A 25451-nucleotide genomic window follows, 5' to 3' on the forward strand; every position below is an offset into this window, starting at 1 on the left:
GACCAGTGACTTCTTTGAGTGTTTTTCATCTCATATTATGAGACAGAGTCTCCAGCTGATGTCCAGGCTGATTAACTACCCTGGCTAGACGCCAAACTCCAGGGACCCGCCTGCCTCGCCTTCCCTCTGCTGAGTGACAGGCAAGCACTGTGCCGGGGCTTTTTCCATGGATTCTGGGATCTGAAGTAAGATTCCCATGTTCACAGGCCAGTGCTCACCAACTGAGCCACCCCCAGACAGTCTGCAGGTATAGCATTTTAATTCCCAATGAAACTGATTTTACAAATAAAACTGTAGTGTGTGTGTGTGTGTGTGTGTGTGTGTGTGTGAGAGAGAGAGAGAGAGAGAGAGAGAGAGAGAGAGAGAGATTGATATCGATCTATCTGATTTTAATTTTTAGGATATCTAAAATATGACTCCCTTTATACTATACAAGGTAGTATTGGGAATATATTTAAGCTAGGTAACATATTTTTCAAATGGCCTGGCCAAGTTCCTGGAACTCTTGTGTCAGGACAATCCTGCCTTAGCCTCCAGAGTACACTGTGATACAGAAGCTTTATCATAAAAGAAATACGTGGAAATACATACTGCAGTCAATACAGTCATTGTATGCAAAGATTTGACAGACTTTATTTTAAAGATTATAAAAAACAGAGTATAAAACAATATCTAGCTTTGAATTTTATGTTCCTTGCATTTTATAATTTAACATTTGCAATAAAAAATAAATAAAAAAGACCTGCTAGATTTTTTATGCTCGTTGGCCAATATGTGAATTTTTAAAGAGTCACTCATAAAGGAAGGAGATATTTTTTCAGGTTTTCATGACCTGTTCTCACTCGATAATAAATGGTTCTTATTTTAATTTTGCTTCAGATGTTTTATTATATGCCAAGAATGGCAAATTCCTAAATTCAAAACCAACAAAATGTTACAGTTCATGAACATCAAAAACTATGTCATGTACATCTCTATAGCACAAAACTATACCTATGTCTCAAATCTTACGCCTTTGTAAACATTTAAGAATATACTAAATTGTATTACTTAACCTTTTACTATTTTCTCACCTCAACCGTGTAGGCACAAACATACATAATTTAGGGTTGTAATGGGCTTTAAAATACAATTCTTTTGACAGAAGTTAGTTTAATTCTGCCCAAATAAGTAGATTCCAGCCTTTTGAAAATATTTAATATGACAAATGTCAATTACACTGTGTGTGTGTGTGTGTGTGTGTGTGTGTAAGCTATAACTCAAATTTTGATAATGTTCAAGAATTTATGGTAAGTAGTTTAGAGTCATGCTGGAAGCTCTGAACACTGAAGACATGTTATCTATGTGGAAGACTGCCACTTTCTCCTTAATGTAGTTATAATATGTTAAAACACCAAGTAACAACATTAATCTGAATTCATATATTTGACTTACAACATGTTTAATGCCATCTCATGTTTACATCCAACCAAGTAAACAAAACAATGTACTCCAAAATTAATTTGTCACCTTTGAGGTCCACAGTAGCCAGAATTATATAAAGACCCCACAGAGATCTGAGGGTCGTCTCAAGAGAAAGCACTGCTTTCACGGCTGAGGATAGTCAGCCTGTGAGGACACCACCTGTCATTAGCACTAACGTTAGCACTGCTGGGAACCCGATCAAGGCAACATTCCTAAAAAGGCAAACACTGTCCGAAAAGCCTAATCTAATAAAACTATTGCAACAAAGGAACCCTGACTCTAAATCATCATCAGGACTAAATTTAATTTGCTGGAGAAACTGTCTTTGTGGGACACAGTGAGAAAAACAAATCATAAAACGCAATTAAGAAGTGAAGGATTAGTATCCAGGAAAGTTACACAAAAGAAGTTGGACCCTTAAAGTGAGGCAATTAACATACTTGGTTCATCTGTAGTCAAACAGGAAATGCCTTTAGTAAGAGTGTTATAAGGATGGATTGCTTTTGCCAAAGTAACTTACAGTATACTCCATCGTTCCCTTAGGCTTCTGAAAAGACATCCTTCGCCCATCTTTCTTGTCTAGGGTCTTCTTTTGGCCAGTGTCTAAGAAAAACAAAGTAAAACACCTGGTGAATTCATTTTCCTTTCAGAGCAATGCCAACAACTGCAGGAGGCGGCTCTCAGCCAGACACGCGGCTCACTGATTTATTTGGAGAGGCGTTGTCACTGTTGTTGTTATTAGGATTATTAGCTGATGTCTGGAAAAGATGCCATTAATCTACACAAGAAAAATTCTCTATAGGTCAGAAAGACAGTCATCTCTGTGGCACAATATGGAGATGCTAATGTTAATTATTCTTCATTTGTTTACCAAGAGATTTTATGTGGCCCTTTCATCGTCGGCAGCTGTGAGGTACTGGCCTCAGTCTGAAATAGGTGCGTGTTAGTCTCCATCTATCCTCCTGGTAACAGTGACTGCAGGTACTCAAGTGTTAAATACCACCTTATCCATTTTCCTTAAGTGCTAGTTCAAAGTGTCAGCATTAAATAAGATCGTGAATGTAGCCAGGTATTATACTGACCCAAAATTAAAACCACTTTCCAAGCAGTGTTAGTTCTGAAACTAAGAATAATCTGGGAAAATGCAGGTTTTTGTGGTTCTCCCGCTATCCAAACTTTACTGACACTTACTATACTAGAATGCATTTACTTGTCCTGTACATCAGTTGTCAGATAAAACAGTTTAAATAATCAACGGTAATGTTTGAATTAACCAAAAGCCAATACAAAAAAGTTAAAGCTGCCCTAAAATTTCCTGATCAGGAAGGCCAACTGCTATTAATTACAAAACTTTTCATCTTCATCTCCTGTGCCAGAGTTTTAAAATTGCCATCTGTGTTTCTAAGCTCTCCCACTAAACTACAACCTCCACAAATGGGTTTGCTTCATTCTACAAATGCACTTCAGTGCCTAACAAAGGCTCTGGAATCCCGCAAACAACTTGTTTGGATGGACTAATAATCTGACACAACAATTTAAATGAGTGCTAATGAAGTTCTCTAACTGCCGGAAATGTTCCAAAAGCAAACGTGAGATACAGGCCAAAGAGACAGCTCAGCAGGCACGGCCACTATCCCCAAACCTGGTGGCCCGCATCCCTGGGACACTGGACACGACACCAAGGCACATATCACAAACAGATATAGATAGATAGATAGATAGATAGACAGACAGACAGACAGACAGACACATGCATAAATACATGAATAAACGTTAAAAGGTGAGGTAAGAGTTACAATGTATACATCCCAAAGGAACAAGGGCAGATATGTGTGCACACAGAAACAGGAAACAAGACACTTCTGCCTCTCAAGCATCTGAAGAACTACACTTGGGGGGGAACATGAAAACTCCAGTGTAAACAATGGGCAAAAGACAAGGTCAGACAACTCACAGGACACATACTCAGAGATGTTGAGGTTCACAGGCAACCAGTGAAGTGCAAATCTAAACCACAGTGAGATATTATTTCTCACACACCAGATTGGGTAAAAATTCAAACACTTAACTACATACTGTCTGTGGGAAAACTGGCACTGGCCCATATTTCTGGTGGAGTGCAAAATACTAAAATTCTTAAAAAAGAATGTTAACTTTGCCCATCATAATATTATTTTAACCCTCCCATACATATCTGAAATATATATATATATCAATGTCTGGATGAGGAAATAAATTACTTCCACTGTTTCATAAGTAGCCAATAGAGGGAGCCAAAAATACCATGCAAAATAAAACCTTAGATCCTTATCTCATATCCCTTTCTGTGGTGAAATATAAAATAAATTTGGTCATTCTTTTGGTGTCAGACACTGCCATGACTTCCTTTGTCCAAAAGAACAAGAATAGAAATATGTCTTCCCGGGAGATTGCTAGAGCTGACATTTTTAATTTTATTTATTCTATGTGTCTTTTACATCATGTATCTTGATCCCATTCATTTCCCGTTCCCTATGAATCCGCCTTCCACCCCTCCACCCCCCCCCAATAAAGCAAAATGCAATATTTAAGAGAAAAATAAGCAAAGTTAAAAATCTCGCCATGCAAGCCGCAGAGTGACGAAGTAAACCCCTTGGTCCATCCATGGATGTTTGCTTGCAAGTGTTCATTGCCAAGAGCCATTCTACTACACTATGGATGCCGGGTCCTTGCTGGGACTTTTCCTGGACATCCTGCCGTTGCCCTGTGTCATGAAGATCCTACAGCTTTGGGTGTGTGGGTCGGGTCACGTGCTCCAGCACATCATAGATGGGACTGTTGTTGGGGTGGGCCAATCACAATCCTGGTCCGCCTGCCAGCTCTCCCCTGGCCTCACCACCAGGGTGAGCTCTCCAGCACTACCCCCCTCCCCTGACTAATTCACCTCTTGAAGCAATGAGCCAGTTCTACTGTGTTCCCAGGCATGGATCAGTGGCCACTCTCCAGAGTGCTGCAGCCCGTGAGGGGTAGGGGCAGCCCTCCTGCTCTTAGGACCCCAGGGCCAGCCACTCCACCTGTCTCGGGAATTGATGGGCGGGAGGTGGGGAGAGGGCATCTCTCCTCCTCCCATGTTACCACATGTTAGATGAGAAATGGGGATACAGAGCCGACGTTTCTACAGCTTTCCTTTTCAAAGGTGACTCTCACATAGTTGCTCCTCCATCCACACAAAGACTGGAGAAATGATGAAAGTCCTAGAAGATCACACCCCACACGCTCCATGCATGCCCACGAACCTATTCCTGTGTTTGCTCCAGATTAAATCACTGTGCATGAAATATCAGAGTTATTCAATAATTCATGCATGAAAAGCAAATCAACTAGAGAGAAAAGTGAACCGTCTGGATTGCACTCATATGAGACAATTATTCCATGCCACAAGACTTAAATCATAGCAGTCATATCAAAATGAGAATCCCGGAAGTAAAGAACATGCAATAAAATGTCTAATGATCCAAAATAAATTATAAAAAGGTGATCAGCAAAACTAATTGTGAATGTTATAAACATACAAGTTGTTAAGGTAACAGTGAGAAAATACCAGGTTATAAAAAGAGAAAAACAGCAGATGAAACAGCGTATGTCATAAAATCATATTTAAAATGTTCCTCTAAAAGTTAGTAGGATTCTAACAATACCAACTTGCTAATGCTTTGAAATCAGACAGCTTTCAAGTGCGATCTTTCATTAAGCTCCACCCCTTTCTAACTAGCCACTCAGAAGAGACTCCTGCAACAATGCTTATTCCACTCATAATGTCTCTAAACGTTCAGGTTAAATAGATTTCCAAAGTGCAATCTTCCGAATATATAGCTTCTCTCTGGGTGGACCAGTTCCAAAAAAAAAAAAAAGAAAGAAAGAAAGAAAGAAAGAAAGAAAGAAAGAAAGAAAGAGAAAAGCTTCCATGTTTACATCTAAAATCCAGTTTCAGCAGAACTCAGCTAAGTCAGTGTCTCTAGTCCTTCCCTCTCATGGTCTGCACGTCTCCTTCCACATAGGGTCAGGGTCTCCATCATCCAGAGCTGCCCATGAAGTCAGCAGGGGCTGGCACATCGTCCTCGGTCCTTTCCCCCCTACCCTGCTTATGGGCTCTCAGGGGTCCCTGCTGAATTCAGAAAGAGGCACAATCTCCTACCCACTCAAAGTCCACGTCTGTGGGCCTCTAAAATTATGTAATGATCCTAAATAAAGGTCCTAACTACTCTTCAACAAATCTCCTTGAATTTTACCTTTAACATTAGCTGTCATAGGCGTTATTGAAGCCTGTATCTTTGACTGTGTAGGTAAATGTCTCAGCTACCACTGCCAATTAGAAACTGAAAATACTAAATAAAAAGTTCTAGTGCAGATACAGAATCCAGAAGCCAAATTCCTCAGTGTGACTTTTAAAGACCAAATTCACCACATTTAAAATGAGTTAGCCATATTTACTTAATAGCTGTCAGACTGGACATCACGAGTACCACAAAACATTTTCATCATTACCAAAGAGGTTTCACTATATCATCTAAAATCTATAACTTAGACTCTAAACAGCCCCAACCCCACCTTCCACTCAGAGACCCCGAGACTAAGTGCATACCTGGATTGTTCTGTCCCTATACAGAGCTTTTACAGACACCATCACTGCTGGTCTACAGACCTGAGGAGAGGCTGGGGGCCAGGTGGTTTAACTACTAAACATGCTTCTTGGGCAAGTATAACAAGCTGAGTGTTTGTCCCCCAAAGCCATGTAAAGGCTTGGTGGGTAGGGCAGCCCACTTGGAATCCCATGCTCTGGGAAGTGCAGACAGGAGATCCTAAGGCAAGATGGCTAGCCAGACTAGCAGAAACTGAGAGCTCAGGGACAGGCATTGAAGAAGACACCCAACAGCAACCTCGGGCCTCGGCACACAAACATGAGCCCACACAGGCAAACATGCATATGTATAAGCAAACAGCACATATAAATAAATATTCAACAAAACAAAATAAAACAGAGCTTTTGAAATTGGAGTCTTTAAGGATAGTGAGGGTTATTTTTCGGTGGTTGTTTTATTTACTTTTGCTATCTTACAGAGTCTCTTCTACTTATTCATAAAACAAGGAATAACTGTGTTTATCCTGGACGCCCAATCTATAGATGGATCTTTGTCTTAGGGATACTGATTTCTGTCTGAGCATGTTTTGCTCTTTTGATTAATTACAAATAAACAAAAGCAAATGTTTAATCTCTGACATTTGTACTTGTTCTTAAACAGATTCCCTTTTCTACAGTAGCACAAATCATGTAGTAAAAACTGTGGGGAGTCTCTTAATGATAAGGCTGCTAGGGACAACCTAAGAGGACCTCTGATGGCATGCACTATCAATCTCTGAGGTTTTAGTCATCTGCCGCCAATTACAGTCTGAAAATAATAAATGCATCAGTGCAAAACTATGTAATGGGCTGTAAGTCCCATGCCATAATGGGACTTGAGTAACATAATGAAATTTCTATCACCATCCTACCTGCAAACCTCCCCCATGCCCAGAGCACCTACCCTGTGGATACTGCTCAGTCATCAGTCAGTAGGCAGCCAATCAGATCAACTGTTGCTGTAGCACTATTTAATAGTGGCCTTCAAGCTCAAGAGTGGCCACTGAGAATGCAGATCACTGGCTGGAATTAGTGGTATCTCACCTTCTGCACAGTTCTGATGGTTCTGAAAAATGAACCAGCAATACAAGCAGTTCTCTTTTAGGTACAAGATCCAGCATATAGGATTTTAGCAGCCAGAAAGTGAAACAGATCTTGTCACAGCATTGATTTCAGTGACCTTGGGGTTCAAACCCAAGTCAACGAGATACAACTTTTCGTTTTCTTTCTCAAATTGAGCACCTCGACAGTTATTCAAACCGCTTCATGTTCGCTCTCTCTGTTTCCAAAGCACAGATACAAAATTCAATAAAAATTTCAGCAAATTGAGAGACAAGTTAAATTACCCAAGTCAAAACAAACAACTTTCGAGACAGAAGCACTAAGGATGAATCAATTAAAAATCTCTGGGTTTTATCCACCCCCTCTTTATTGGATTATTTTTCATCAGCTCTATGCATACACATAACATTATACATGGCTTAATGTCCAGGTCAACAGTGTGCAGCCGAGGTCTATGAACAGTAAGTATTAAAGATGCCGATGGCCCACTTTCAAGGCTGAAGAAACTGCTCACTGCTGAGATCAGAGCTTAAGAGACAAGACGAGCCATTTTAGCAAACATGGTTCCATGGCTACCCCCAAGAGAACTGTTCACTACTGAGATCGCAACTTCCAGACGTGACAACAGCCATTCTAGCCACCATGGTTCCATGACTACCCCTACTCTGCTATCCTCGACTACCACCTTCCCAGCCACAAAGGACCAAGATGGACAGAGAAGCCAGTCTCAGTGTCTTCTCACAGGCCAGGTGACAGAAGAGTGCTGATTTGGGAAGGGGGAAAATATCTGTGAGTTGTAAACCACACCGACTTCCCATGCCAAATCCAACTTGATCCAGGAAAGAGACACAGTAGGAAGACAGGGGAGCTCTGACGTAAACACCAGCTGAACTGTTGGTTTTGCAGTGCTGGGCACTGAACTCAGGGCCTGGAGTGTCCGAATCAAGTGCTACCTACACTCCTAGACTCTGTGACTGACGTTTGAAAACAAGGTTAAGTTAAACAGTCTTTTAGGTACTAAAAGGTAAATAAAAAGAGACTTTAAATGGATCTATTTAAAGGGTACTGTCATCAACTGGGAAAACGGGGTTCATAAAACAGAGTTTTGGCAAAAGCTGATGCTTATATTAACCTGTCAAACCCACTGATCTGGAGTTACTTACTACAATGATTTAGAGAATATTTGTAAAGGGCAGGCCAGTGGTTCTCAACCTGTGGCTCTCGACCCCTGTGTGGCAGAATGGCCATCAGAAAACATAGACATTTACATTACCACTCACAACAGTAGCAAAATTACAGTTAGGATGTTATGGCTGGGGGCCACCACAACATGAGGAACTGTATTAGGGAAGGTTGAGAAGCAGCCTTGTAGGCTACTGTCCTAACCCCAACAAGAATGGTGTTTAAGGTAGGAGCCTGTTTTAAATTACGGATTACACTAGGTCTCTTTTGTAACTTTTATTGAGAACAATGTGATGGCATCCTTACTGTGCCCCAACTGTGTCTTTAGGACCATTTTCCTGAGGGGATTTAACTCCAAAGCCAGAAGCTGACAAAAGCGAAGACAGCTGCCCTGAGAGGGGTCAAGGCGACAGTAACTCTAGCAGCCCAATTTGCGGGCTGCTTGTAGGAAATGTAAAATCAAAGTGACAGCCTCCTAAGTTTTCTCTGGTCTATCTCTAAGCTGTCTATGGCAAAATTACGCCATCGTTATCCTTAGGAACCTGACGTGGCAAAAAGCAAGATCTCCAGCAACAAACTGGGCTCCAGGCTGCAGACAACCTATATATAGGAATGCCAAGTGTCTCTAGCAGGAAACAAACGTGTCTGCAACAGGGAACATTGCGGAAGGTACTTTTCAAGGTAGAAGACAGGCATGTGGAAATGTCAGCTGGAAGAAACAACAGACCTAACTCAAAGGACAGAAGGCCCTAAATAAAGGCCACAGATGCGAGAATGACTAGCTCAATCCCAGCTGCAAGGCCTAAGAAAAATTCTTGCAAACGAAGACTGCTCAGAAACCTTAAAAGACTGGCTTGCTTTTCACAAATGTATGCACACTGCCTCTCAGAATCAGGAAAATGTACTTATCTATCATTGCTGGTCAAGTGCACCACCACGGACGAACCTGTGTCCACAGCAACCACTCATGGTAATGCAGAGAGTAATCAAACTGTTGGTAGGGCACTTGTTTCTTGCCCTGTCTTCAGAACTCTGTGTCATAACTTCAGAGACATGCCATGAGTCTAACATGCTATCTCCTAGCTTTGTCGTTCACCAGTTTCACTAACTTTGCTCCAAATGGTAAGAATCTACAGAGCTGGCAACCTGGATTATTTAGTGGGACCTCACTCACAAACAAGGAACCACGGGCCTAAGGAGATCTGGTAACATATCTTAAGAAGTTATTGCTAGGATCAAGCCACCTACTCACCCACTGTGGTCACCCTGCCATGACATCTCAAGGCCTCTTTAAACTGTGAGATTTGGGGCAGTACAAGCCTTCAGAAATGAAAGACTTGTACATGTTTGTATCTGTTAGATATTAATTACATCCCTTTCTAACTGGGTAGCCCCCACATATTATATAAACTATATAAATATAGCAACTGTCTTCAAGTAAAATTCTCAAACATTTCAAGTTAACATTCTTCATTCCTGATCTTTACTTTTTTGGGGGTTTTTTTTTTTGGGGGGGGGGGTGGGGAGGTTGGTTTGGTTTGGTTTTTTGAGACAGGGTTTCTCTGTGTAGCCAGCCCTAGCTGTCCTAGAACAAACTTGCAGACCAGGTTGGCCTCGAACTCACAAAGATCCGCCTCCGCCTGCCTCTGCCTCCCAAGTGCTGGGATTAAAGGCTTGCATCACCACTGCCCGGCTCCTGCTATCAACTTTAAAAGAATTCTTAGTCAAGCCAATAACTTTACAAAACTATCCACCCCACTTTTTTTTTTAAATTTCAAAAACAGAAAAAAAACAGGAGTTCTAATGAAAGATGACAAGGTGGGCAAAGTAAGGAAAGATATATACAAAGGGACAATGCTGAAACTAGATTTTCCTAGTCCAGTTTCTTCGGGTTACACACCCACACACAAGTGATGAATACACACAACTTCAAGGTTCAAAATGAATAGCAGCAGTGCGGGGTTATGGACAAACGTTACGGAATCTGTACTTCTCTCTACTTCTGAGACTGAAATGGTCACATATCCACCCTTCAAAACACCTACAAGCATATGAAGACAAGCTGAAAAAACAAAAATATGAATGACTGATCCCACAGAAAGCCAATAACCCTGGAAAATCTACCATCTGCACACAGGCGGCACTTCACACTACTCAGCCAGGACTCAGGACCACGCCACCACCCCAAGGCCTTCTTCAAAGAGCAGCCTGGAGAGCTGCAGCGGAGGAAGAGAAAGAACACAAAGTTCAACGCACGTCAGTGAAGTTCCCAGGTTCGGCCTCAAGAAAACACACCCGGGGTGCAAAACAAAAACTCAGCTCCGGTTCCCACCCGAGGGAAGAACTTTCGATTACAAAGTATCGCTTGTTTTGTTTTTTGTTGTTGTTGTTGTTGTTTTGTTTTTCCCACTTTGGCACTGAGTCCTCCTCGCAGCTGGCACGCGGGCACCCAGTTTAAAAAAAATAATGAATAAATATAAATAAATCAAATAAATAAACAGAGTGGCCCAAGCACAGGCCGAGCGGACGCGGCGGCGTTCTGGAAGTCTAACTCCGGGGTGCACGTCACAACTGCTTGCAGGAGGCAGAGGAGAGGAAGGATCCCCCCCACACCGAGCCGGGGACAGGTCGGTGGCGCCCGTGCCGGGAAGGGCCACCGGGAAGGGCAGCTGCGAGCCTGCGGGGCTCGCACACCTGCCCGGCTGGCTGGCTGGCTCGCACACCTGCTCGCTCCCCCACCCCCCTCGCTGCCCCGTCCATCCGTCCGTCCGTCCGCGCGCAGGGAGGCGAGGCCCTAGGGAGGGGAGGGAGGGGACACTCACCGGGTCCCTCGGGACTGGCCGGCGAGGGTGGCCGATGCTCGGCGGGCCCGCAGCCGGGGTCGCCCGGAGCCGGCTCCCGCAGGTAGTCCTCGAAGCGCACCTGCCGAGCTTCTTCTTCGCCGCCGCCGCCGGGGCCGCCGCCGCCGAGCCCCCAGAGGCGGCTGGCCGTGCCCCGCAGCAGCCGCCCGCTCTTGCCGGTGAACGTGGTCAGGTAGTCCATGCCGCCGTCGCCACGGTTCTCAGGGCGACAACGCCCGCCCAGCCTGCCAAGCCGGGGGCGGCGGCTCGCCTCGTCCAGGCGAGCGGCGCGGGCCAGGCCTCCTTGGGCCCGGGGCGGGACCATCGGGCCCGCGCGCCGGGGGACAGGGCGAGCGCAAAGTTGGCCGAAAAGTTCCCGCTCCTCCTTCCCGCGCCCCCGGGCGAGCACAGCTGGGCTCCGCCGGGTGGCTCCTTTCTCCCCGGACCGATCCAAGGGGAGCAAACGCCCGGGGCTTGAGGTCTCCCGCGCCCGGTGCTAGCCGCACTCCCCCCCCGAACCCCCCCACCGTCCCGCCGAGGTGGAGGCAGCCCGCTCCCCCTCCCGCCCCGCCCGCCCCCCGCCCCATCCCGGCCCGGCCCGGCCCGGACGCGGCCCGGACTTTGTGGAGCGCCACGGAAAGGGAGGAGACCCTCCTCGCCTCCTGCCCCAGGGCGGTGTGGGGCCCACGGGCGACCCAGACGCTGTGCGGGGCTTGAGGGGAGGACGGGGGACTAGCAAGGTTTCAGCTAATGGCGTTGGAACTTTGTGTGTGTGTGTGTGTGTGTGTGTGTGTGTGTGTCTCATTAAAAACCTAGCAAAGTTTTAGCTAATAGTCTTGGAAGGTGTGTGTGTGTAAACCATATGAAAACCTAGCAAAGTTTTAGCTAATGGTGTTGGAACTGTGTGTGTGTGTGTGTGTGTGTGTGTGTGTGTGTGTGTGTGTGTAAACCATATGAAAACCTAGCAGTTTTAGCTAATAGTTTTGGAACTTTGTGTGTGTATGTGTGTGTGTGTCATAAAAACTTGGCAAAGTTTTAGCTAATGGTGTTGGAACTCTGTGTGTGTGTGTGTGTGTGTGTGTGTGTGTGTGTGTGTGTGTGTGTGTGTGTGTGATAAAAACCTAGCAAAGTTTTAGCTAATAGTGTTGGAAGGTGTGTGTGTGTAAACCATATGAAAACCTACCAAAGTTTTAGCTAATGGTGTTGGAACTTTGTGTGTGTGTGTGTGTGTATGTGTAAGCAATAGAAAATCTAGCAAAGTTTTAGCTGATGGTGTTGGAACTCCCCCCCCCCCTCTCTCTCTCTCTCTCTCTCTCTCTCTGTCTCTGTGTGTGTGTGTGTGTGTAAACCATATGAAAACCTAACAGTTTTAGCTAATAGTGTTGGAACTGTGTGTGTGTGTGTGTGTGTGTGTGTGTGCGCCATATGAAAACCTAGCAAAGTTATAGCTAATGGTGTTGGAACTCTCCTCTCCCTCCCTCCCTCCCATCCTCCCTCCCTCCCTCTCCTCTGTGTGTGTGTGTGTGTGTGTGTGTGTGTGTGTAAACCATATGAAAACCTAGCAAAGTTTTAGCTAATGTTGGTGGAACTTGTGTGTGTGTGTGTGTGTGTGTGTGTGTGTAAGAAATAGAAAACCTAGCAAAGTTTTAGCTAATGTTGGTGGAACGTGTGTGTGTGTGTGTGTGTGTGTGTGTGTGTGTGTGTGTGTATGCTCGAACACACACGCACGAGTGTATCAGCCATAGAAAAACTTACACCTTAAGTAATGTAATGGCGAAGTGATGGCAACTTTAAATGTTAAGACAGCAAGTCATACCTTTAAGTAAGGCCCTGGCCATGTTTGAAGTTGGCTGTGACTTTATGCACATCAGCTAAATTGACTTTGGAGAAGGTGCAGCGCAGGGCAGACCTGCCTCTTAGGTGGGAAACAAGGAATTGAGAAAGATCGATGACTTCTGACACACACTGACTACTGATTGGGTTTTGTTTCCTGTGAGATCTGGTTAGTGTTTCCCTGTCTATTTATAGTTTTGCAAGTTCCACCACAAATTAAACAAGCCCTCTTTTGCCCGTACATTAAAATATTTGAAGTCAAGGTATGACTTGCTTAGGACATTAAAAGACTCTGCATAATGGAGTCCAGAAAAGGGGGAACTGATTTTGCCCAGATATAATCCCTCCTGAGGCAGCTGCCCTCTGATGGTGATTCATCTCTTTTCCATGCCCTCACCATTATCAGTTTAAATTCTTACTTGATTGAATAAACTTCAGGATCCTAACACCAGCATCAACTTTATACCTGGTTAAAAATATAGAATGTGTGGGCAGAGTCCCCAGAGTGCCCAACTCACAGTGCTTATGAGGAAGAGGCCAAGGAAATTGCATTCTAAGCAAGCAATTCCTGTGTTCCCGAAGTGCTGCTTGGTTTAAAAACTGCTCCAGCCTTCCTTCTGTGTCTCTTCAGGACCTCTTGGTTAGGCCACGAAGTGGACATTGTTTGTGATTCCCCCAGACTCAGATCTGCACACCATGGTTTACGGAGATAATTAAATTGTGAGGATGAAGTCCCCCTGAATGGGACCCTGGTAGGAGCAGCCTCAAAGAGCTCTCTGGCCACCTGCAATGTTAGCATCCACAGCTAAGAGTCTGCAGCTAGAAGAGGGAACTGCCAGCAAAGTCTGCCCTTACTTGGCATCCTGATTTTGCATTTCTAGACTCTAGACTATGTGAAATAAAGTTTTGTAAACCACCCAAGAATGGTACTTCCTTTTAACGCCCTGACTGAGAACAGTGGTTAGTTTGTCTTGTTTTTATCTGAGAATTGCATTTCAATAGGAAACATCACTCACTTTGGTACCTCCTGTGAGTTCTTTGAGAGTCCCAGCATGCAAGCCAGGTTTGGTGAGCACAGGCCTGCAATCCCCAGACAATGGAGGACAAGGAAGGTTGAAAGTTCAAAGCCAACCTGGCCATTTTCCCAAGCCTTTGTCTCAAAATAAAATTTACAGAGAGGAGGCTAGGGAAAGAGATGGATCAAGAGGGTGCTTCAAAGACATTTTTAAAGAAAAACCTTGATAAACTGAAATATTTTTCCAGGGTATGTCTTCTATTGCCTTACTAAATATACTTGCTTTGTGACTAGCATAAATAAATAGCTTTCGAGTTCTCAATACCCAATTAAATATGTGCTTTTGTATCCTAACAATAGAAATCTGCATTCTACTCTTTCAAATGCAATTTTATAAAACCTTAACCCCTTCCCCATTTTTCCCCCTGAGGCAGTATCAGAGAAGGCAAAAGCTGAAGGACAATCCTTACTGGCTGAATAGTTGACAAATCTGATTTCAATTCAGCGGGACTCTAATATTTCCTATACCAGCAACCTGCCGGTCTACATTCTACATTTGTCTCGTCGTCATCGTTAAAGTGAAGTAGCAAATTTATTACTCCAAAATGTTACAGTACCGTCTACTAGGCCATCAAGCAGGGAGCGCTCATTTTCCCCCCTTTCCATGCTTTGACTCAGAAAAAGGCTCTCCCTCCTGTCCCGAACTCTCCCTAAAATCTGCTTTTGATCTTGGTCTGGTTGGCGTTGCCTGCACTCTCCCTACAGTATCGCCCTTGCCCTTACCCTAGGTCAGCCACGTAAGTCTCTGTTACCCTTAAAAGACAACTTTCCTTGCATATCATACTCGCTTGTAGGTTACTGTTTACCTCGTTTTTTCCCAACCTTTTTTATTTGAATTAGAAACAGGATTGTTCTACATGACAATCCCAGTTCCCTTCTCCCACCCATTCTCCCCTACCCTGCCCCCCAACTTAAACCTTATCTGTCACATATCTTTTCTGCTCCTCCTGGATAGTGAGGCCTTCCATAGGGTGTCATCAGAGTCTATCATATCCTTTGGGATAGGGCCTAGGCCCACCCCCGTGTGTCTAGGCTCAGGGAGTATCCCTCTATGTGGAATGGGCTCCCAAAGTCCACACCTATGCTAAGGATAAATACTGGGCTTCTACAGGAGGTCCCGTAGATTTCTGAGGTTTCCTCACAGAAACCCATGTTCCTGGGGTCTGGATCAGTCCCATGCTGGTATCCCAGCTATCAGACTCGGGAGCAAGAGTTTACAGATGTTCAGGTCAGCTGTTTCTGTGGGTTTCACCAGCCTGGTCTGGACCTCTGTGCTCTTCACTGGTCCTTCTCTGCATCTGGGTTCCAGTTCAGTTCAGTGATTAGTTGTGGGTGTTTGCTTCTACTTCCACCAGCTGCTAGATGAAGGCTATAGGATGGCATATAAGTCAGTCATCAATCTCATAATCAGGGGAGGGCATTTAGGGTAGCCTCTCCTCCATTGCTGAGATAGTTAGCTGGTGTCATCTTTGTAGATCTCCAGACATTTCCCTAGTGCCTGATTTCTCTGTAACCCCAAAATGTCTCCCTCTATTATGATATCTCCATTCTTGTTATCGTGTATTCTTCCCCTGACTCATACTTTCTGCTCCCTCATGTCCTCGGCATCCCTCCTCTTCCCTTCTCATTCTCCTAGCTCCCTCCCCCCTCTTCTCGTGCTCCCAATTTGCTCAGCAGATCTTGAACCTGTCCCCTTCTCCAGGGGACCATGTATGTCTCTCTTAGGGACCTCCTTGTTTATTAGCTTCTTTGGCAGTGTGGATTGTAGGTTGGTAATTCTTAATCTATGTCTAAAATCCGCATATGAGTGAGTACATGTCATGTTTGTCTTTTTGTGATTGAGTTACCTCGCTCAGAATGGTTTCTTCTAGTTCCATCCATTTTCCTACACATTTCAACATTCCATTGTTTTTTTCTGCTGAGTAGTACTCCATTGTGTAAATGTACCACATTTTCTCTATCCATTCTTCGGTTGAGCGGCATCTAGGCTGCTTCCAGTTTCTGGCTATTACAAATAGTGCTGCTATGAACATGGTTGAACAGATATCCTTGTTATATGAATGTGCTTCTTTTGGGTATATGCCTAGGAGTGGAATTGCTGGATCTTGTGGTAGACTCATTCCCATTTTCTTGAGGAGTCGCCACACTGATTTCCAAAGTGGCTGTACAAGTTGGCACTCCCACCAGCAGTGGAGGAATGTTCCCCTTTCTCCACATCCTCTCCAACATGACCTGTCATTGGTGTTTTTGATTTTAACCATTCTGACAGGAGTAAGATGGTATCTCAGAGTTGTTTTGATTTGCATTTCCCTGATGGCTATGGATGTTGAACACTTTCTTATGTGTCTTTCAGCCATTTTAGATTCCTCTATTGAGAATTGTCTATTTAGTTCTGTACCCCACTTTTTAATTGTGTTATTTGGTATTTTGGAGACTAGCTTCTTGAGTTCTTTGTATATTTTGGAGATCAGCCCTCTGTCAGATGTGGGGTTGGTGAATATCTTTTCCCAGTCTGTCGGCTGCCATTTTGTCTTGCTGACTGTGTCCTTTGCCTTACAGAAGCTTCTCAGTTTCAGGAGGTCCCATTTATCAATTGTTGACCTCAGTGTCTGTGCTACTGGTGTAATGTTCAGGAAGTGGTCTCCTGTACTGATTAATTTAAGGGTATTTCCCACTTTATCTTCTAATAGGTTCAGTGTAGCTGGATTTATGTTGAGATCTTTGATCCACTTTGACTTAAGTTTTGTTCAAGGCCTAGGCCTAACTGCAATCTTCTACATGTTTGCATCCAGTTATGCCAGCACCATTTGTTGAAGATGTTCTCTTTGTCCCATCGTATAAATTTGGATTGTTTGTCAAAAATCAGGTGTTCAGAGGTGTGTGGGTTAATATCAGGGTTTTCAATTCTATTCCATTGGTCTACCAGTCTATTTTTGTGCCAAATCCAAGCTGTTTTCGGGACTATAGCTCTGTAATAGAGCTTGAAGTCAGGGATGGTGATGCCTCCAGAAGTTCCTTTATTGTACAGGATTGTTTTGGCTATCCTGGGTCTTTTGTTTCTCCATAGAAAGTTGAGAATTGTTCTTTCAAGAACTGTGAAGAATTGTGTTGGGATTTTGATGGGGATTGCATTTGCTGGCGTATAATTTACACACCATAAAATCCACCTGTTCGAAGTGTATAGACTGAGGAAATATTGTGAGCAACTTTGTCTTTAACAGCCCATCATGTGAAAATAAGCTCAACTGTTAGGCACTCCCATTCTACCTGTGGCCCCAAGCAACCATTGGGGAATTGCTTTGCTGAACAATACGATTGGCTCTGAGGTCCGGCTTCTTTCAGCTCATGTGCCAGTCCCAGGCTGTAGTTGGTTGGGTTTTTTTTTTTTCCTCTTTCATTATTTTGGGGGGCCTCCCACCCAGCTCCCAAATCATGACACAGAGGCTTACTATCGCTTTTAAATGCCCGACCTTAGCTCCGCTTGTTTCTAGCCAGCTTTTCTTATTTTAAATTATCCCATCTATCTTTTGCCTCTGGGCTCTTTCCTTTCCTTACTTCTGTATATCTTACTTTAACCCTTACTCCATGGCTGGCTATGTAGCTGGGTGGCTGGCCCCTAGAACCTCCTCCCTCTTCTTCTTCTTCCCAGATTTCTGCTCCTATTTAATCTCTTTGCTGGCCAGCCCCAGCTGTCCTCTCTCCTGCCTTGCTATTGGCAGTTCAGCTCTTACACCATCAGGTGTTTTAGACAGGCAAAAAATAAAAATAAAAAATTTTTAAAAATCACAGCTTCACAGAGTTAAACAAATGCAACATAAAAGAATGCAACACATCTTTGCATCATTAAAACAAAGGTTCCACAGCATAAACAAACGCAACGCATCTTAAAATAATAATATTCCACAACACCAGGCCTTTTTCATGCTGCAGGGGTGTCTGTACATCTCCTAATGCTCCCCTGGACAGAGACCACATTCATTCATTCATCACTTCTTGGATATTGGGAGTTTCCTGATCTGACGGTTAGTATTAACAATCTATGCAGCTAAGTTTCTTTTCTGACACATTTCTCTTGAATACATAAAAAAGAGTGTTAAAATGACAGTTTCTAATCGACATATCAAAACATTCCATATTAAACTTCCAACTATCATCTTTGCAGCCATGGAACCACTTATCCTCAAATTCATATGATATCTCAAGGTGGTGCAAAGTGCCAATTTTAAAATGAGGAAAGTAAAAAAGAACAAAGCAAGAGGTCTTGTATTTTAAAACAATGAGTTTGCAAGCATAAAGTTACAAATTGCACTTTGGCATAAAGATGGACACCGAGACAGTGGTATAGGATGAAGCATTAACAAATAAACTTTTAATGATACTGGCTTTCAACAAGGATGCCAATGACATCCAACGGGTGTGTGTATGGGGGTATGGGGGGTTGCAGTGCTGCCTGTACCCACATGCCAAAGAAAGAGCTTAGATCCCCTCCCTCATACCAAACACACATGTTAACTCAATACGGCTCAAAGAAAGAACTGTAAGAGCTAAACCCATCGAACTCTTAGAGGAACACGGGAGGTGCAGGGAATCTTCACAGTCCTCCATTTGACAAGACCCTTAGCAGTGACACCAGAAACAACCCAAGAAAACACAATCACTTCTAGTCAGTGAAATGCAGTTTAGCTGCCAATAAACGCTAGTTTCTTCTATTACAATAATGAAGGAAAAAAATAAAACCTTAATAGCATTTTGGTGACAGTGTGTGTAGAAACTACTGGTTTTGTAAACAACAGGCCTGCAGAGGACATTTTGGCAGAATGCCAAATATATATTATTAATATATATATATATATATATATATATTTTTTTTTTTAATTCAACAAGCACACCTCTTACTATAGGTCCTATTTATATCTGAAATGATAGAGTTTCCTGTTTACAATAGCAAAATATTAAAAACACTTTAAATGGTGATGAACAAATGAATAAGATGTTGATGTGTTCAAAAATTAAAAACCATTTGTTCTTGCTGGACATAGTAGCATGTATCTGTAAAAACCAGCACTCAGAAAGCTGAGGCAGGAGGATTGCTGAAGCCAGCCTGGGCTACATAGTAAGATTTAAATGGAAGAAAAGATTTCTTGGTATGGTTAGTAAGTGTGGGGGGGGGGGGGAAGCAAGGTTCAGAATACCTCCTATTCTATGCTTCTGTTTTTGAAAATGGAACAAAGTCTATGTATCCACATATAAAATTTTCTTAGCACATACAAGAAAATAGTAGCTAGTCCTGGGGTTTCAAAACTGTCATCTTAGCTACTTGGGAGGCAGAAGCAGGAAGTTGGGACGTTAAAAGTCTGTTTGTCTTACAAAATGAGTTCAAAGTCAGATTGGAGCATGGTGAAACTATGAATCAATACACACACACACACACACACACACACACACAGAGTGAGGGAGGAGAAACAGACAGAGAGAAGGAGAGAGAGAGAGAGAGAGAGAGAGAGAGAGAGAGAGAGAGAGAGAGAGAGATGCTTGTGCTTGTGTAAGGAATTGGGGATATGACACAATGGTGCAGAGCTTGCACTACAATACACAAGGCCCCTGATTCAACTTCCTGTATCAAAAGAAGGAAAAGTGGAAAAAGACAGGGTTCTTGTTGCTTTCTGACACAAGTAACTAAAGTTGCATGGGAGGGGCTGCCTTTACATTTTCACACAGTATGTTCGCATAGCTTATTAGAATGTTTTTTTATAGGTTAAAAACAAAATTCAATGAGTCTATTCTGTCTTCTAGGAAGTTGTGAGACTGTTATACTCCTGTTGCTCGGCTCTGGTTAAAATATTTAGTAGATAAAAAGCTGTTATTTCTCAATCACCCGTTCTTACTTCACTGGGCGCAATCCATTCTTTCCCTGCAGGGGTAATCTGTCTATCAGTTTAGGTCACTGGAACATAGTATACATGGCTAAGCATGCAATGTCGCCTCATTATTAAGAACATAGGCCCCAAGGCCTGCCTTAGGTTGTCTTTCACACTACTAGGAGTGTAATGGGAAGCAACAGGCTCAACCACTCAGCCCTTTGGACTCCTTACCTGTGACAACAGAAAAGTTGAGAAGACTTAATGAAAAAGAATGAGCCAGGGCTGCAGAGATAGCTCAATGGTGACATGTCTGCTGTGTAAGCATGGAACTGGGTTCAGGCCTCAGCATCCATGTAAAGAGTTGGTCACAGGGATGCGCGCACACACACACATTTAATCCCAGTACTTTCATCGACAGGTAGATCCCTGGGGCTTGTTAGCCAGCAAGTTTAGCCTAATTGTGGAGTCCCAGGTCTCAGTGAGAGACCCTGTCCGAATAAAGAAAAACAAAGTTTACAGTTCCTAAGGAAAAACTCCTACCCTAGCCCACAAGTATGAACACGCACACCACACATGCACAAACCTTCCACGTGCCGAGATGACTGGAGTAGTACCTTAGTAAATGTGAGTTATTTTAGAACATTTATTACAACAATTATTAGATAATTGTATAGGAAGCTAATACAGAGTCTGGGGAGATGGTTCAGCCGTTAACAAAGCTTGCTTCTCTTCCAGAGGACCCAAGTTTGGTTCCCAGAACCACACTGGTCATCTCATAACCACCCGTTGACTAAAGTTCCAGTGAATCTGATGCCACCTTCTGCCTCCAAGAGCACCTACACGCATTTGGCAAACAGCATGCATATACGTAGATAGAAATAAAAGTCTTTTTCCAAAAAGGAAGAAACTAGTACAGAAGACCTCATAATCAAGTTAGTATTCTGTGGCCGCAATTTTAAAATAATTCTGACATATATGTGGAATTTCCAATCAGGAAAAAGTTGTGGAAATGCAATACGTGTTTTCATCGACCAGACAGTAAATTTTACCCTCTTGCCTTAACGAGTCAAACACAATGGCCATATTTTATTCCTAGAAAAGGCGGTCTACCCTGCCTTTTCCTTAGTGATATTTTGTGTCCCTAATGTAAATTTTTCACTAGCTTTTTAAAAGAAAAGGGAAATACACACACACACACACACACACACACACACACACACAGAGAGAGAGAGAGACACACACGATAAGACAAAGTTCAGGGAGTGTAAAAAGCTATATTGTAGGTTTTCACCTCTTTGCAAAAATCATGTATATGAGCACTAGTGTGAGCCCCTGTGTATGTAGATATGTGTATTCTGTTATTTTAAAGCACAAATGGAAGTTTACTGTATCCACTGTTTGGCTTAAATTTATGTCTACCAAAGTCTTTTTATACTAAAAGATGTTAGAGCAACTTCATTGTTGATTTAGTTTTGGAACTGAATTTATTGTAATCTACTGAACACAGCTGGGTTGTGAGTATTCAACTGTATGACATTTATTTAGCAAAAGTTAGGATGTGAAAAACTCACAGAAAAAGCTCATTGGTTGGAGCTGTGTGCACACATGTACTGACATCACTAGTTAATTAAAGAACAGCTCTCTTAGACCCCACAATTTAAAGAAAGTCTCCCCTGACACCATCACTCTAAGGACGGATTGTTCTTTTGATTTTGGAAACAACTGCAGTATCTATTGTTTAAAATAAGATCAGTAACTTATCTTTAAACATGAAAGTTTCAAGGAACACTTTTTTAAAAGTTGTCCGTGGATCATATCTTACATCTCTAATTAATATCAGCAAATGCTTTACCACTCAGCCAAATCTCTTAGCTCATCAAGTAAGACATTTTTTTTTCTGAAAGCAGGAACTTGGAAAAACAAAAAGAAAAACAAAACAATGACGAGGAAACTAGAAAACTCACTCTGATTTTATTATTATACCCCAAAGTGATATATTCCATCATTTGAAAATAACCAGAACTACATCTCCAAAACAGATCGCTTTGTATCTTTCAAGTTTTCCTGCTGGGCTATTTCTATGTTAAGGAAACTGTCACCTAACTTCTAAGTTTGACATGGCTGACGAAGTCCTGGCTAATATCGTCTTTGTGGTCCTTTCCCAGGTCCCAATGGCACCAGCCAGTCACTTTGCCAAGCTCTCCCAATCAAGCTCACATCCTATCTTCTTGTAAATCTGACATCACGTGGCTCTTCTATTAATAACCCTTTCCTGATATTTTTCCTGTCTCACTGAAACTATTGGGAATAGATTCACTGCTATGTTTGTTACTTTTTTTTTTTCCGAAATACTTCCTGATTCCAATGAAATTAATGGATCTTGGAGAACTGGGATTTTCCCTGAGAGCAGAAAAATCTAGACTTTGTCTCAAATTGAAGTACCTGAGCTGTGGGCATCTGATGGCAAATCTTTACACAAAATGGTAAAATGCAATTCATATTCTCATTAATAAACACAGAAAAAAAAAGAAACATAAAACCTGGATCCTCAAGAAGTCAGACTATGTTAGAACATCTACCTGGCAACTATTATGGCATAGAAATGTCAGCACTCAAATTTCTGATGGGAGACGCAGAAACAGTGATAGAACCAACCAAACCGACTTTGAGCAAAGATGCTTCAAAAGCATTAAGAAACAGGGGATGTATCTTGCACAGTCAGTCAGTTAGCCTACAGCCTGACTTGGTACAGGGCCAAACTCTGACTACTCTGAACTTTAACTGTTTTTTTTTTTTAACACCCCTCCTCCCTTAGTGGGTCTCTGTCCACAAAAAGGCTACACTCACAAAATGGGAGAGCCCTACTCTGTCAAAGTACCAGACAGGAAGATCATATTATTTAGCTGTAACTATGATCACAACACTAAAGTTTCCCTATGGCCTTTCAGTAGAGTAGGAATGGACCCAGTGGGATTGCCCTGCATTTATAACCATTGCCATCCCCACTATGTGCCAAGCAACCGTTTTTTCTGAATTCTGAGTATTAAGAAGCGCCAGTTCCCACACTTACCAGGAAACCACTTCCACGTCGGGGAAGCAAAATGGGGGCCTAGCAAAACCATCCTAAAGAGTTATAATTAAAACCCAGGTCACAGTAATTGGCATCAACTTAACATAGAATTATTTCAGTAGTGCTGTCTTTACATCCTCCTGAGGGTAATCATTACAACTACATAATTACAGACTTACATATTCCATACCTGGAGTTGGGGCAGCTTCCGGGGGCTTCTGGATCAATTTCACTCAACTCACTGAGGAAATGCCAAGGGTGCTGTGATACCTAGCTACTGTTGGGAGAACCCAACAAAGGAACTGGGTGACCCGAATCTCCGGGGAGGAATGTTAAATTGTGCAGGCAAACATTCCAGTTCCCCTGTCTAGCACAGGTTTCTGCCTGGTTCTTTGTGGCTGTGGTAGAGTGTGTATCGGTGGGTGGGCGGCGTTCACAGCTGTGGTGTGTTCCCACACCTCTCCATCCTGGGGCCCATTTCTTTACTCTCATTGCATTTCTCCTCCTCTCTGCTCTATAATAAGACCATATTATTCCAATTTACTCTATTTATTAATAAAATATCCATACTCATATCTTAAAAACTTAGAAAAGCATTTGATATATATTGGTTTTTTGAGACAGGGTTTCTCTGTGTAGCTTTGGAGCCTATCCTGGCACTCGCTCTGGAGACCAGGCTGGCCTCGAACTCACAGAGATCCTCCTGCCTCTGCCTCCCAAGTGCCAGGATTAAAGGCGTACGCCACCGCCGCCACCAACACCATCCGGCTACATTTGCAATATATTAAATACCTCATTTTAATGTTAAGTTCAGACACTTGGATATTTTAAAATATTTAAATATATGATATTTAATTATACTTGGGGATTCTCTAGGTTAGAATTATTAAAAAATTATTTCTCTGTCTTTGGATTTGTATATTTTTTTAAATGAAGAACACAATGAAAAGTATAAAAGAAAGGGCAGCTATAGTTTGGGGAGAACCTAACTCGGTTGCCACTTATTTAACTTGCTTTTATGCCAAAATCTATGTTTCCAGATGCCCCCTGTGGAACTGAAGCCCTGCCCCCTTAAGGGAAGGCAGTCGTGGAGATGGGTGGACCCTGAACCTGGTGATGGATGTCTCAGCCTTAGACACACTGGAGTGTAACGATGACACTGGAGCCTGTCTTCAAGCCTGTCCGTCTCTCTCAGGAAGGGAGCAGAGTCGGGAAGCGTTCCATGAACACGCCGCCCAGCCAGGCTGCAGGAGCAGCAAGCTGACAGGACTGAACATTGAAGAACCGCCTTCTTTCCCTGCTCCCCACCCTTCTGGTCCCAACAGCACCCGAGAACAATGCTGATAAGGTCAGGTGAGTGCACCATAAAGGGCAGCATCCAGGAAAAAAACCCGGACAGTCATCCATTAATGATCCAGCGGTGCCTGGAACACGGATCAGGCTCTGGGCACTTCCTGCTATTCTAGATTTATTTTTATTTCTTCATCTCCCCAGAAGAAAGCAGACACAGCGATACATCCATATTCAAGGCTACAGTCTGTGCTATTCTAAGGCACGTGCAGGTGAATCTGACCCTTTGGCTACCTCACAGAGAAGCAAGCAAGGCTCTCCACCCATCACATCCTTTGCCAAAGGCACTGGGGTTAACACCACAGTGACAATCACTAATTAAACTGAATAAGGACTGGCCTGCTGTCACTCTATACTTGGTTTCCTAAGTAGTCCGGGGATCAGGAAGGAAGGGGTGGGGATGAGAGTCTTAAAATATACAGACATTAAAATATTGTAAGCAAACTGGATTTGGGCTAGCCCTGCTAACAGGCAGCATGATACAGGGACACAACGCTTTCTCATTAAATACCTTATAAAGGGAACTCTGAAGCTTTTAGTTCTCTCCTCCTCAGTCCAGCCCAATACTGCAGACACAATCATCTTAAACCCTCATTTTCTCTGCAATTAAAAACTCTAGCTCTCGGAACTTCCTGTTGGTAATGAGAATCAGCTGTGGGACTTTGTAAAAAGCAAATTTCCCAGCTATCCGCAGAGACACCAATGCGAGGCTAATAAAGGGAGAAGTCATGAGTCTGGACTTTTTAAACTATTAGCCAAGTGTAAGATGCCGCTACTCCACAGGTGTTCCAAGTGATTTTTTACATCTTTGCCTTATTTCACTCCTACACTAAATTATGAGATTAATTCTGGCAGTCACTGAGCAGGAATTAACATATATGCTTTATACACATGTGTGACAGGCATCATTTTACTCTCCACAGCAGTGGTTTGCAACCTTCCTAATGCTGTAACCCTCTAATACAGTTCATGTCGTGGTGACCCCTGACCATAGAATTGTCTCATTGCTACCTCATAACTGCAATGTTGCCACTGTTATGAATCGTATGGACCTGAG

General features: G+C 43.0%; 1 protein-coding gene across 5 annotated transcripts in view; it reads right to left on the reverse strand.

The window, feature by feature from the left end:
* The window catches only part of Oxr1 (oxidation resistance 1), a 146910-nt gene that overhangs the window by 48939 nt on the left and 72520 nt on the right, over positions 1-25451 (reverse strand). For 2 of the 5 annotated variants that reach the window (XM_027431460.2, XM_027431461.2), the window contains exon 2: positions 1985-2067. In XM_027431460.2, coding sequence (XP_027287261.1) covers positions 1985-2067 — 83 coding nt within the window. Of the gene's footprint in view, positions 1-1984; positions 2068-7025; positions 7188-11187; positions 11663-25451 lie in introns of those variants that run through there. The other 3 variants (XM_027431454.2, XM_027431458.2, XM_027431455.2) reach the window with 3 other exon arrangements.

Source organism: Cricetulus griseus, chromosome 10 (assembly GCF_003668045.3).
Source record: "Cricetulus griseus strain 17A/GY chromosome 10, alternate assembly CriGri-PICRH-1.0, whole genome shotgun sequence".
Lineage (NCBI taxonomy): Eukaryota > Metazoa > Chordata > Mammalia > Rodentia > Cricetidae > Cricetulus > Cricetulus griseus.